At 39.5% G+C, this 15,060-nt stretch overlaps 2 protein-coding genes across 3 annotated transcripts in view; one reads left to right on the top strand and one right to left on the bottom strand.

Annotated features, from left to right (window-relative positions):
• DDX39A (DExD-box helicase 39A) overlaps nucleotides 1-8,175 on the top strand; it is a 28,080-nt gene extending 19,905 nt beyond the window's left edge. Inside the window, exons 9-10 of the mRNA XM_053718073.1 lie at nucleotides 5,946-6,093; nucleotides 8,025-8,175. Coding sequence (XP_053574048.1) covers nucleotides 5,946-6,093; nucleotides 8,025-8,041 — 165 coding nt within the window. The 3' untranslated portion in view covers nucleotides 8,042-8,175. The remainder of the gene's footprint in view (nucleotides 1-5,945; nucleotides 6,094-8,024) is intronic.
• The window catches only part of ADGRE5 (adhesion G protein-coupled receptor E5), a 580,790-nt gene continuing 572,264 nt past the window's right edge, over nucleotides 6,535-15,060 (bottom strand). For both annotated transcript variants that reach the window (XM_053718071.1, XM_053718072.1), the window contains 3 exons: nucleotides 9,292-9,460; nucleotides 8,678-8,788; nucleotides 6,535-8,603 (listed from right to left, as the gene is read on the bottom strand). In XM_053718071.1, coding sequence (XP_053574046.1) covers nucleotides 8,571-8,603; nucleotides 8,678-8,788; nucleotides 9,292-9,460 — 313 coding nt within the window. In that variant the 3' untranslated portion in view covers nucleotides 6,535-8,570. The remainder of the gene's footprint in view (nucleotides 8,604-8,677; nucleotides 8,789-9,291; nucleotides 9,461-15,060) is intronic.

Here is a 15,060-nt window from a genome sequence, read left to right as displayed (position 1 = left end):
ATTATGCTACGAAGCCAGAAGGAGAGAGAGGTAGCCGAAGCCTTATGACCTCTCCTCTGACCAGAGTACACGACAAACAGGGAAGACGTTTGTCGAAAATCCTTAGTTGCCTGCAAGTAGAACTTGAGGGCACGAACTACATCCAGATTGTGTAGAAGACGTTCCTTCTTTGAAGAAGGATTTGGACACAAGGATGGAACAACAATCTCTTGATTGATATTCCTGTTAGTGACTACCTTAGGTAAGAACCCAGGTTTAGTACGCAGAACTACCTTGTCTGAGTGAAAGATCAGATAAGGAGAATCACAATGTAAGGCTGATAATTCAGAGACTCTTCGAGCCGAGGAAATAGCCATTAAAAATAGAACTTTCCAAGATAACAATTTTATATCAATGGAATGAAGGGGTTCGAACGGAACACCCTGTAAAACGTTAAGAACTAAGTTTAAACTCCATGGCGGAGCAACAGTTTTAAACACAGGCTTGATCCTAGCTAAAGCCTGACAAAATGCCTGGACGTCTGGATTTTCTGACAGACGCTTGTGTAACAAGATGGACAGAGCTGAGATCTGTCCCTTTAATGAGCTAGCCGATAAACCCTTTTCTAAACCTTCTTGTAGAAAGGACAATATCCTAGGAATCCTAACCTTACTCCAGGAGTAATCTTTGGATTCACACCAGTATAGGTATTTACGCCATATTTTATGGTAAATCTTTCTGGTAACAGGCTTCCTAGCCTGTATCAGGGTATCAATAACCGACTCAGAAAAACCACGTTTTGATAAAATCAAGCGTTCAATTTCCAAGCAGTCAGCTTCAGAGAAGTTAGATTTTGATGTTTGAATGGACCCTGTATCAGAAGGTCCTGTCTTAGAGGTAGAGACCAAGGCGGACAGGATGACATGTCCACTAGATCTGCATACCAAGTCCTGCGTGGCCATGCAGGTGCTATTAGAATCACTGATGCTCTCTCCTGTTTGATTTTGGCAATCAATCGAGGAAGCAGCGGGAAGGGTGGAAACACATAAGCCATCCTGAAGTTCCAAGGTGCTGTCAAAGCATCTATCAGAACCGCTCCCGGATCCCTGGATCTGGATCCGTAGCGAGGAAGTTTGGCGTTCTGGCGAGACGCCATGAGATCTATATCTGGTTTGCCCCAACGTCGAAGTATTTGGGCAAAGACCTCCGGATGAAGTTCCCACTCCCCCGGATGAAAAGTCTGGCGACTCAAGAAATCCGCCTCCCAGTTCTCTACTCCCGGGATGTGGATTGCTGACAGGTGGCAAGAGTGAGACTCTGCCCAGCGAAATATCTTTGATACTTCCATCATTGCTAGGGAGCTTCTTGTCCCTCCCTGATGGTTGAAGTAAGCTACAGTCGTGATGTTGTCCGACTGAAACCTGATGAACCCCCGAGTTTTTAACTGGGGCCAAGCTAGAAGGGCATTGAGAACTGCTCTCAATTCCAGAATGTTTATTGGCAGGAGACTTTCCTCCTGACTCCATTGTCCCTGAGCCTTCAGAGAATTCCAGACAGCGCCCCAACCTAGTAGGCTGGCGTCTGTTGTTACAATTGTCCTGTCCGGCCTGCTGAATGGCATCCCCCTGGACAGATGTGGCCGAGAAAGCCACCATAGAAGAGAGTTTCTGGTCTCTTGATCCAGATTCAGAGTGGGGGACAAATCTGAGTAATCCCCATTCCACTGACTCAGCATGCACAATTGCAGCGGTCTGAGATGTAGGCGTGCAAAGGGTACTATGTCCATTGCTGCTACCATTAAGCCGATCACCTCCATGCATTGAGCTACTGACGGGAGTTGAATGGAATGAAGGACACGGCATGCATTTAGAAGCTTTGTTAATCTGTCTTCTGTCAGATAAATCTTCATTTCTACAGAATCTATAAGAGTCCCCAAGAATGGAACTCTTGTGAGAGGAAAGAGAGAACTCTTCTTTTCGTTCACTTTCCATCCATGCGACCTTAGAAATGCCAGAACTAACTCTGTATGAGACTTGGCAGTTTGAAAGCTTGAAGCTTGTATCAGAATGTCGTCTAGGTACGGAGCTACCGAAATTCCTCGCGGTCTTAGTACCGCCAGAAGGGCACCCAGAACCTTTGTGAAGATTCTTGGAGCCGTAGCCAATCCGAATGGAAGGGCTACAAACTGGTAATGCCTGTTTAAGAAGGCAAACCTTAGATACCGGTAATGATCTTTGTGAATCGGTATGTGAAGGTAAGCATCCTTTAAATCCACTGTGGTCATGTACTGACCCTCTTGGATCATGGGTAAGATTGTCCGAATAGTTTCCATTTTGAACGATGGAACTCTTAGGAATTTGTTTAGGATCTTTAAATCCAAGATTGGCCTGAAAGTTCCCTCTTTTTTGGGAACCACAAACAGGTTTGAGTAAAACCCTTGTCCTTGTTCCGACCGCGGAACCGGATGGATCACTCCCATTAATAATAGATCTTGTACACAGCGTAGAAACGCGTCTTTCTTTATTTGGTTTGTTGACAACCTTGACAGATGAAATCTCCCTCTTGGGGGAGAGAATTTGAAGTCTAGAAGGTATCCCTGAGATATGATCTCTAGCGCCCAGGGATCCTGGACATCTCTTGCCCAAGCCTGGGCGAAGAGAGAGAGTCTGCCCCCCACTAGATCCGGTCTCGGATCGGGGGCCCTCGGTTCATGCTGTCTTAGGGGCAGCAGCAGGTTTCCTGGCCTGCTTGCCCTTATTCCAGGACTGGTTAGGTTTCCAGCCTTGTCTGTAACGAGCAACAGCTCCTTCCTGTTTTGGTGCAGTGGAAGTTGATGCTGTTCCTGTTTTGAAATTTCGAAAGGGACGAAAATTAGACTGTCTAGCCTTAGCTTTGGCTTTGTCTTGAGGTAGAGCGTGGCCCTTACCTCCTGTAATGTCAGCAATAATTTCTTTCAAACCGGGCCCAAATAAAGTTTGCCCCTTGAAAGGTATATTAAGTAATTTGGACTTAGAAGTTACATCAGCCGACCAGGATTTTAGCCACAGCGCCCTACGTGCCTGAATGGCGAATCCTGAATTCTTAGCCGTAAGTTTGGTTAAATGTACTACGGCCTCCGAAATGAATGAATTAGCTAGTTTAAGGACTCTAAGCCTGTCCGTAATGTCGTCCAGCGTAGCTGAACTAAGGTTCTCTTCCAGAGACTCAATCCAAAATGCTGCCGCAGCCGTAATCGGCGCGATGCATGCAAGGGGTTGCAATATAAAACCTTGTTGAACAAACATTTTCTTAAGGTAACCCTCTAATTTTTTATCCATAGGATCTGAAAAAGCACAGCTATCCTCCACCGGGATAGTGGTACGCTTAGCTAAAGTAGAAACTGCTCCCTCCACCTTAGGGACCGTTTGCCATAAGTCCCGTGTGGTGGCGTCTATTGGAAACATCTTTCTAAATATTGGAGGGGGTGAGAACGGCACACCGGGTCTATCCCACTCCTTAGTAACAATTTCAGTTAATCTCTTAGGTATAGGAAAAACGTCAGTACTCGCCGGTACCGCAAAGTATTTATCCAACCTACACATTTTCTCTGGTATTGCAACAGTGTTACAATCGTTAAGAGCTGCTAAGACCTCCCCTAGTAATACACGGAGGTTTTCCAATTTAAATTTAAAATTTGAAATATCTGAATCCAATCTGCTTGGATCAGAACCGTCACCTACAGAATGAAGCTCTCCGTCCTCATGCTCTGCAAGCTGTGACGCAGTATCAGACATGGCCCTAGAATTATCAGCGCACTCTGTTCTCACCCCAGAGTGATCACGCTTGCCTCTTAGTTCTGGTAATTTAGCCAAAACTTCAGTCATAACAGTAGCCATATCTTGTAATGTTATCTGTAATGGCTGCCCAGATGTACTAGGCGCCATAATATCACGCACCTCCCGGGCGGGAGATGCAGGTACTGACACGTGAGGCGAGTTAGTCGGCATAACTCTCCCCTCGCTGTTTGGTGAAATTTGTTCAATTTGTACAGATTGGCTTTTATTTAAAGTAGCATCAATACAGTTAGTACATAAATTTCTATTGGGCTCCACCTTGGCATTGGAACAAATGACACAGGTATCTTCCTCTGAATCAGACATGTTTAACACACTAGCAATAAACATGCAACTCGGTTACAATTTTATTTAACAAAAACGTACTGTGCCTCAAGAAGCACTAAACGATTAAATGACAGTTGAAATAATGAACTGAAAAACAGTTATAGCATCACTCTTTACAAACAACACAACTTTTTAGCAAAGGTTTGTTCCCATTAGTAAAATAACACTAAATTTAAAACATAAAAATTACAGAGCAACGTTTTAAATCACAGTCACTATATAAGTCTCACAGCTCTGCTGAGAGAATCTACCTCCCTTCAAAGAAGTTTGAAGACCCCTGAGTTCTGTTAGAGATGAACCGGATCATGCAGAAAATACAAGAGTAACTGACTGGAAATTTTTGATGCGTAGCAAAGAGCGCCAAAAACGGCCCCTCCCTCTCACACACAGCAGTGAGAGAGAAACGAAACTGTCATAATTAAAACAAGCAAACTGCCAAGTGGAAAAATAATGCCCAAATATTTATTCACTCAGTACCTCATTAATGCAAACGATTCTACATTCCAGCAAAAACGTTTAACATGAAAAATACCTAATAAAAGGTTTAATGTACTTTTACAGAGTAATTCCGGTGAAATACCATCCCCAGAATACTAAAGTGTAGAGCATACATACATGTTCATTATAACGGTATGGCAGGATTTTTTCATCAATTCCATTCAGAAAATAAAAACTGCTACATACCTCAATGCAGATTCAACTGCCCGCTGTCCCCTGATCTGAAGTTTTTACCTCCCTCAGATGGCCGAGAAACAGCAATATGATCTTAACTACTCCGGTTAAAATCATAAGAAAAAACTCTGGTAGATTCTTCTTCAAACTCTGCCAGAGAGGTAATAACACGCTCCGGTGCTATTGTAAAATAACAAACTTTTGATTGAAGTTCTAAAAACTAAGTATAATCACCATAGTCCTCTCACACCTCCTATCTAGTCTTTGGGTGCAAGAGAATGACTGGGGGTGACGTAGAGGGGAGGAGCTATATAGCAACTCTGCTGGGTGAATCCTCTTGCACTTCCTGTAGGGGAGCAGATAATATCCCAGAAGTAATGATGACCCGTGGACTGATCACACATAACAGAAGAAAGCACCATTTATGCTCTGTTTTAAATGTATTTTAACACTGAATATTATGGGAGTGGCATATTCCAGACTTCACAAGCCTACCCCTGCAACATAGTGATTGCTTGGTCTTTGTAGGAAGCAACTTTTCATATCCATCACTTATTGGCCTAAGATTTTCCACCATAAGATCAACTAAAAATGGACAGTTAATTGGTTGATAAGAACTCAAACTGAACGCAAAACTGCATTTGCTACTAGTTTCAATTTATACAATTTTACTAATGTTTTATACAAAATGTAATGGGGCTATTTGTTGCTTTATAGATATTTGAATGTTGATGTCCCTTCACGCTAGGCATGTGGAAGTAGTAGAGGTTCACGCCATTTTAGTATTTCAGAGCCTGATTTCTTCTTGCAATACTACAACACACTAATCTGGATTTGCACAGATCTTATTGTGTTGCACTTTTGCATGAAGACATTTGGCTCCAAAAACACTAATGCTGCAACCGGCCGCAGGCTTCTGAGCACGAATGATGATGTGAATGCACATGCCTACTATACACACTATATAAACAATTTAATTCTGGTTGCTGAATTGTGTATGCCATGAAAGCCGGAAGAACTAAGACGGAAAAAGTTTAGTCTGTAAAAAATGGAGTACATCTGTTTCATGTATTGTCAGTTATCCCAATGGATGGATTTTTTTTTATTGTGCCAATAACTCCTCTATCTCCATAGGTGGCCCGTGCTGGCAGGTTTGGCACAAAGGGCTTGGCCATAACCTTTGTATCAGATGAGGGAGATGCTAAAATCCTCAATGATGTTCAGGACAGATTTGAAGTCAACGTAGGGGAGCTACCCGATGAAATAGATATATCAACATATAGTGAGTATATTATTAGTAGGTTGTCCAACCTAATTCTAGTAAACTACCATTTTCCCATGCCATACGATCTCTACATTTGCTACACATGTAATGTTGGCCACGTTCCATTAATCTCTTTGCGCGCCATATTTATTAGGAAAGTGCAACACACATCAAGATTTGTACAGATATATTAGTGTGTTGGACTTCTTTCCTAATCCAGCAGTTTAAGAGCTGAAATTTCTGTCCGCAGCAATATTCAGCATTTCTTTTCATCACAACATATGCCGAATATGTGCACATGTCTACTAAGTTATTAGTTTGCTAGTCCAGTCAGCATTGGCTATAAATAACTTTGTTCCCTAATTTCTTACCCTCTGCTCTGGGACTAGAAGATGTGTGCATATGTGTTTAGATAGAGATATGAAGAAAAAGAGGGATATAAATACAAAATGTAAACAATTTGCTTAACAATGGTTTATTCCCACAAAATTTTGTTGACACATACACAATGAAGCAGGCCTGTCATCTGAGACTTTAACCCCTAAAAAGATGTTTGATTTTATGTGGGTTTATACATGTACCTGTAATGCAGGGGTTAACAATGCCTGGCACTAAGGCGTCAGGGCTCTTGAAACTATTTTTGGCTTCTAATCTTTGGCTTTTTTTTAAAAAAAAGTTATTTGATGTGGTAACAAGCAGACATAGGCACAGAAAAGTAAATCTGTCAAGCATTTTTTCAAATTATAATTCTTGAGATCTATATTTCCCCCTTAAGCTGCATTTAAATTCTGTACTAGTGAGTACAGTAAATAGTTTCTTCTATAATACATTATCTTTAGTCTAATCATGTCTCACTTTGTAGACTCTATTAAACTGGATTTATGTATTAAAAGTGGACTACTTTTTTTTTGTGTGTTTAAAAGATGGATAACGCCTTTACTACCTTTTTTGCCTAAAGAAAATGGTTCTATTAATATACTTAAAAAAAAAAACCTCTGCCTAAGCCCCATGCAGGCCACCTCATCTCAGTGCTATTTACAACCAGACAGTGCTAGTTTGCGTTTGCCATTTAGGTAACATACTCACTTCTGTGGAGAATGATTATGCAGGAAACAGCACTGATTAGCTCAAATGCAAGTTTGTAAAGCACTGAGATAAGCGGCAGTTTTCAGAGAGGCTTAGATTCAGATAATCGGAGGTAAAAAGTATATAACAGTGTTGGCTTTGCAAAACTGGGGGATTGGGTAATAAAGGGATTATCTTTTTAAATAATAATTTAATATACTCTATTCACATCCAAGCTTTGGTTTTCATAATGGTGTATAGATATATACTGTTGAAAAGACAATTTTATGCTACTGTTTTTGTTTTACCATTCATGTGCTTGTTCAGTTGAGATAGACTTGGTTACCTAATATGCTAGGATGTGTAGAATCCCAAATTTAGGAGCTGGAAGTAAAATTTTAGTACCTTAACTTCCACTATTTAAGCCCTTCTCAAATATATTAAAAGGTAAAACGGGTCCATGCTTTCTAAGTCACACTTTTTTAAACAAGTCCAATGTCTGACATTTTTAGAAAGATAAAATTTTTCAGTTTCCTCTTATTTCCAATTATGTGTTTGGGTTATCGCTAGGTGCAAATGTGAATCGGGAAAACCCAAGCCTTTTCCCAAATGCAGTGCATATATTTTTTTTTTTTTTTTTTTTTAAACATTAAAAAAAAGCTATATAGGCCACAGGCCATGATTTACAACAGCAAGTTTATGTACATTTTAAAAGAAAGCAAGAATATTGAGAATCCAATCCCACTTGTGATGCAGAAAGTCACTTTTGAATATAGCTGTCGAATAGTTCAGAAAGTAAAATCATCTGACTTGAAAAATGTCATTTGCTTCTAGTGATGTTGTAGTATGTACCTAACACTTTTTTTTTTTTTTCTCCTCTGCAGTTGAACAGAGCCGATAACCAAGCCTCTGATTGTTTTGTCCTCCCAGACTAGGGAGCGAAGACTGGTTTTATTATCCTGGGATTTTTTTATTAAGAACTTTGAGTTGTGTAAAAATGGGAAGAAAATTAAAACTTTTTTTTACTATTAAAAACCCTCTTGTGCACTGAAGTAACTTGACAGTCTAAACGGGTTTAAAAGGGTTGATGACACTGATGTGGAAATGATACATTTCTGTATATGGGCAATGACCTTATGGTAGTCTTGTCTAATAAATGTAATTGCTAGATGTACAGATAAGCCACACAAATTTGTGACCAGAAGCAGACTCCTGATGAAGTTTTCAAAAACCTCTTTAAACATAGCTTTGTGCCTTTTTGTTTTAAGCTATATGTAAACTTTATATATTTCAAACTTGCTACATTTTTTTTTTTATTTAATTCCATGCGGTTTTAATTCAAGTCCACAATTCCCACCGTCACTGTAAGAGGTTTTGATTGACAAAGTAGAAATGCGTTTGAAGATTTAGTTGTAAGATGTTTTCTTGGGCTAAAGGTTGGATTCTTTGTTGGGTGATTTAACCTGTATGTAGAGGAAACACAAATTCAGACACTGTACAGAATTTTAGTAACGCTATAGAAATCTAGTCAGCTTACCTTAGTCAGAGTATTTGTGGCAGATGCACTGTTGCTGGTAAACTCTGTGTATCTGCTTGGTGTCTTAAGATGAACGATTGCACAACACAAGAGTGCATATTCATCACGGACCTGTACAGAAAATATACTCCTGAAGAAAATACTGGATGGAGAACTTGCATCAGAGCTATACTGCCCTCTGCTGGAAAAGTTTGTTCTTATGGAATTTTTCTATGGGATTACCTCAAATGAATATGAAACCTAAATTTTTTTTTTATTTTTTTTCATGGTTCAGATAGAGCATGCAAAAAATCTTTTTTGTTCTCTTGGTATTTGTTTGAAAAAAAGGAATGTAAAGCTTAGGAGCTTGACCCTTTTTTGCTTCAGCACCGGGGTAGTGCTTGCTGATTGTTGGCTAAATGCAGCCAGGTCGCTGAACCAAAAATGGACTGGCCCCTAAGCTTTTAAAAATAGATACCAAGACCACGAAGAAAAAAAGGTTGCTTAAAATTGCATGCTATCTGAATCATGAGAAAAAAAATTGGGTTTCATATCCCTTTAAAAAGGGTCAACCATACATGCATGTTACACCCCCCACCACCAAGAAAATCCTTTTACTTTTAAATTATTCTCACCTGTCTGTTTATCAGGCAGTGCAATACAAAGATCTGTAGTCCTTGTAGGGAATTGAGGATAGCAAATAAATTGGCAAAAACCAGGGCAGCTGCTCCAAATTGCAGAAATCCAAATACCCATGTGCATCCTAGAATGGAGAGCTGTGCCACTGCAGTAATTGTTAGGGTCCTAAACAAGAAAGCAGTGACTTTTTAGTTAGATCTCCTAAATCAGCCTTTTAGTTTTCAAGAAAATAGAATGTGTAGATAGTTTAAATAAATTTCTATACATAAACATAAATGTTTTTCCTTAACGTATTTTATTATTGCTATGTTTATTGAAAATTAAAATGTTGAATATTGACTTAATTCTCACAAGCTATTTCCTGTTCCAGAGTTTTAAATTGATGTTTCCAATTTGTGTAATCAGATTAGTAATGGAAACAGTATTTTACATTGACTTAAATTAATCTATTCTGATATGCTGTAACTTTCAAATATAGCAATGAAATTCTAATACCCCACGCTCCGACCAATTTTTAAGTCATTTTATATATGAGCTGACTGATCTCCAATCTGTGCTCTAGCCACAAATAAAAAAAAAAAAAAATATATATATATATATTTAAAAATCAACAGGGTGTGCACCACAAATTTCTCCCTGAATTGCTGAAATAAGTTTCAGCTGAATATTTAGTAGCTTTATTCAACCTTTTTTCATAGATTAGCCACGCCCCCCCCCACAGGCCCTTAAAAGCTGGACTTTTTTCATGCTAACCTATTTCGAACACATTTTATGATACAAAATTACCTGGCTTCTAGATTGTCAAGCCTTGTTAGACTGGTATTGTGTGTTTTAATGTTCTTATAGATAATTATTGAAGTTGGTATTTCATTATTATAATGCAAATACTTTGTAAATATTGTGCTGAAGAGATTGTGCTAGTTGTATTAGTTTTATGCCCATCTAAGTTTTTAAGAAAAACAACTTGCACACATTTGAATAGTCCCTATTAGGGGGTGAGTGGGTTTCATTAGTAAACAAATGCTGAATATTGCCACATTTGGCTATTTCTTTGCTATGGCATGGAAAGTCCACAACTTCATTCCAATTACTAGTGGGATACTCAACTCCTGGCCAGCAGAAGGAGGCAAAGAGCACCCCAGCAAAGCTGTTAAGTGTCACTTCCCTTACCCATAACCCCCCAGTCGTTCTCTTTGCCTTGATCACAGGAGGATGGCGAAGGTGTCTGAAGATATTTAATCCTTTAATGGGTACTTTTCCCTAGCAAGGATTGGGGTCAAGCTGTGTCAATGTCAATCTCTTTAGTAAGAGTAGTGGTGGCTTTTAGCAGTTAGGAGGCAAAGTGGTATTTTCTTTACTTCTAACACCATTGCTACCCCTTTGTAGAAAGCCTTGAGACCTTCCTGGGTGATTGTGACCACAGACGCCAGCCTATTAGGCTGGGGAGCGGTTTGGGGCTCATTAAAATCTCAGGGCCTGTGGACTTGGCAGGAGTCTTCTCTTCCCATAAACATCTTAGTCAAGAGCAATCTTCAATGCCTTGACAGCTTGGCCTCAATTATCTTTAGTCTGGTTTATCAGATTCTAGTTGCACAACATCACCTCTCTGTGGCTTACATCAACCATCAGGGGGGAACTCTGAGTTCCTTAGCAATGAAGGAAGTGTCTCGCATCCTGCAGTGGGCGGAAGCTCACAATTGTCTATCTGCCATCCACATTCCAGGGGTGGACAACTGGGAGGTGGATTTTCTGAGCACAGACTTTTCATCCCGGGGAGTGGGCTCTCCATCCAGAGGTGGTCTCAAAGATAACCCTCAGGTGGGGGTTCCGGAGTTGGATCTGATTGAGTCTCGTCAAAACGCCAAGATACGGTTCAAGGTCAAGAGATCCTCAAGCCGTTCTGATAGACACTCTGGCGATTCCTTGGAACTTCAATCTGGCATACCGGTTTGCTCTCCTTCCACAAGTCCATTGCTCGTATCAAACAGGAGAGAGCATCTGATTTTAATAGCTCCTGCATGGCATTGCAGGATTTGGTTTGTGGATCTAATGAAGATGTCATCTCTTCTACCTTGGAGGTTACTTGTAGATTGAACGCCTAGTTTTTGCTCAGCGTGGCTTCTCTGAGACGGTCATTGATACCATGCTTCAAGATTATAAACCTCTTACTTGCAAGATTTACCATTGGTTATGGCGCAAATACCTTTATTTGTGTGAATCAAAGGGTTTCTCTTGGAGCCAGAGTAAGGATACCCAGAATTTTATCTCTTCTTCAAGAGGGCCTGGAGAAGGTTGCTGCATAAATCTGACCATTCAGAGTACTGACAGTCTATTCTTTTGCTCAAACATCTGGCAGACTTGCTAGATGTCCAATCTTTTGTTCAGGATCTGGTCAGAATCAGGCCTGTGTTGCTCCTCCTTGGAGCCTTAAAGGGATACTGAACCCAATTTTTTTTTCTTTCGTGATTCAGAGCATGACATTTTAGGCAACTTTCTAATTTACTTCTATTAAATTTTCTTCATTCTCTTGGTATCTTATTTGAAATGTAAGTTTAGATGCCGGCCCATTTTTGGTGAACAACCTGGGTTGTTCTTGCTGATTGGTGGATAAATTCATCCACCAATAAAGTGCTGTCCAGAGTGCTTAACTTCTAAAAAAAAAAAAAATGCCTTTTTCAAATGACAGCAAGAGAACAAAGAAATTGATCATAGGAGAAAAAAAATTTGGGTTCAGTGTCCCTTTAATCTTGTGCTTAAAGTTATGCAACAGATTCAATTGTTAGCAAGAAGAAACAAAACTTTCCAAGATATTTCTTCTGCTTGCAGGGCTTCTGAGCTTTCGGGTCTATATATATATATATTCCAAAAAGACTGTCCTTCATACTAGGCTGGGATTTCTTACTAAGGTAGTGTCGGATTGCAATATTAACCCCTTAATGACCACAGCACTTTTCCATTTTCTGTCCATTTGGGACCAAGGCTATTTTTACATTTCTGCGGTGTTTGTGTTTAGCTGTAATTTTCCTCTTATTCATTTACTGTACCCACACATATTATATACCTTTTTTTCTCACCATTAAATGGACTAAAGATACCATTATTTTCATCATCTTATAATTTACTATAAAAAAAATTATAAAATATGAGGAAAAAATTGAAAATAACACACTTTTTCTAACTTTGACCCTCAAAATCTACACTTCAACAACTACCAAAAAACTCCCATGCTAAATAGTTTCTAAATTTTGTCCTGATTTTAGAAATACTCAATGTTTACATGTTCTTTGCTTTTTTTGCAAGTTATAGGGCAATAAGTACAAGTAGCACTTTGCTATTTCCCAATTTTTTTTAAAAAAATTAGCGAGTTACATTGGAACACTGATATCTGTCAGGAATCCCTGATTAACCCTTCACATATATATTTTTTAAAAGAACACAACCTAAGGTATTAAACATGGGGTATTTTGACTCTTTCCATGCAACTATTTTACCACCAATCTATGCCAAAGTTTGAAAAAAAAAAAGTGGTGATTTTTTGACAAAATAGCAATTCAAGAATACATTTACTGAGAACGTTAAGGGTTACTGCCAAATAACACCCCAATATGTCTTCAGCAGCATCTCCTGAGTACAGTGATACCACCCATGTATAGGTCTGTTGGGTTCTCTGGGGGCTAAAAGGCCTTATTTTTAGGGGGCGCATTCCAGTTTTTCAACTTGGAATTTTCATATCTGTCATCATGCACCCATGTCCTATTAGGGACATTTCTGAAGCTGGCCAATGTAATTTACCCCCATCAAACCATATATTTTTGAAAAGTAGACACCCTAGGGTATTTCAAATGCTTGTATTTTAACACTTTCCATGCACTAATTCAACCACCAGTCTTTGTCAAACTTTTGGGTAGTCATTATTTTGTGTTATTTTTCACACACATTGTACTTTAGGCATGGATTCTCAGTTCCTGTTATGTGTTACTACCAAAAAAAACCTCAATATGTGTTCAACAACATCTCCTGAGTACAGTGATACCACCCATGTATAGGTGTGTCGGGTTCTCTGGGGGCTAAAAGGCCTTAATTTTAGGAAGCGCATTCCAGTTTTTCAACTTGGAATTTTCACATCGGTCATCATGCACCCATGTCCTATTAGGGACATTTCTGAAGCCGGCCAATGTAAATTACCCCCATCAAACCATATATTTTTGAAAAGTAGACACCCTAGGGTATTTCAAATGCTGGTATTTTAACACTTTCCATGCACTAATTCAACCACCAGTCTTTGTCAAACTTTTAGGTAGTCATTTTTTTGTGTTATTTTTCACACACATTGTACTTTAGGCATATATTCTCAGTCCCTGTTATGTGTTACTGCCAAAAAAAAACTCAATATGTATTCAAAACATCTCCTGAGTACAGTGATACCACCCATGTATAGGTGTGTTGGGTTCTCTGGGGGCTAAAAGGCCTTATTTTTAGGGGGCACATTCCAGTTTTTCAACTTGGAATTTTCACATCCCATGCACCCATGTCCTATTTGGGACATTTCTGAAGCCGGCCAATGTAATTTACCCCCATCAAACCATATATTTTTGAAAAGTAGACATCCTAGGGTATTTCAAATGCTGGTATTTTAACACTTTCCATGCACTAATTCAACCACCAGTCTTTGTCAAACTATTGGGCAGTCATTTTTTGTGTTATTTTTCACACACATTGTATTTTAGACATGAATTCTCAGCTCCTGTTATGTGTTACTGCCAAAGAAGACCCCAATATGTGTTCACCAACATCTCCTGAGTACAGTGATACCACCTATGCATAAGTTTCTTGGCTTGTTCGGGGGGTGTAATGCCAAATGTCCAACATGCGTTTGTGTTTTTTTTTTTTTCTTCACATTTAACATTTTCTTTGCCTATTGTCTTTTTGGGGGTATTTTAACATACCCCAATTTATTTGTTTCCATGAATGTGCATATTTTTTAAATGTTGACACCCCAAGGTATTGTATATGGTGTGTTTTGATGCATTTGAAGTAACTGTTTTAGCCAAAAAATTGGAGAAAGTGTATGGTGGCATTTTTTCAATTTTCATTTTTACACACACATTGCTTTTTGACTATGATTTAGGAGAGACTGTTGTAAGTTAGTGCAAAAAATACTTCAGGTTGTTTTCTGCTAGGCACCCTGAGTACACCTATACCCCCCATGCATAGGTTTGCCAGGATTTTGGGAAGGTTATGTTACAATTTTATGACTTGTGATTTTAGTTATTAAGTGAGAGTTAGTATATAAAAAAATAAAAAATGTGTTAAAAAAAAACTAAAGATAGGCCTATCAGAAGAAATACTAAGTGCCTCGACCCACCGAGGCACTTAGCACACTAGCAGAGCATTGGAAGCGTGTCCGATCGCTTCAGATGCTCTGCTGCACTGCCGGGCTCCACGTGGAGCAAAACCGGGAGTGATCAATCTGGTCCCGGCACTCCGGAACAGCACTGCAGGGATGCCTAGACATCGAGGCATCTCTGCGGTACTGTAATAGTGTCTGGAAGCGATCTTGATCGTTTCCAGCACTCACTTTAGCCGAGGACGTGCAGGGTACGTTGTCGGGCGTTAACTGCCTTTTTTTTTTCCGGACGTACCCTGCACGTCCTCGGTCACTAAGGGGTTAATCAGGAAATTGATGTTACTTTTTGTCCCAATCATTCCCAGAAGGAACGTCTCTTGCATAACCTGGATCTTGTGTGTGTGTGCTCTAAAATTTT

This window comes from Bombina bombina, chromosome 6 (assembly GCF_027579735.1).
Source record: "Bombina bombina isolate aBomBom1 chromosome 6, aBomBom1.pri, whole genome shotgun sequence".
Classification (NCBI taxonomy): Eukaryota; Metazoa; Chordata; class Amphibia; order Anura; family Bombinatoridae; genus Bombina; species Bombina bombina.
The sequence above is the reverse complement of the archived record's forward strand: the minus strand, read 5'-3'. Positions and strand labels throughout refer to the sequence as shown.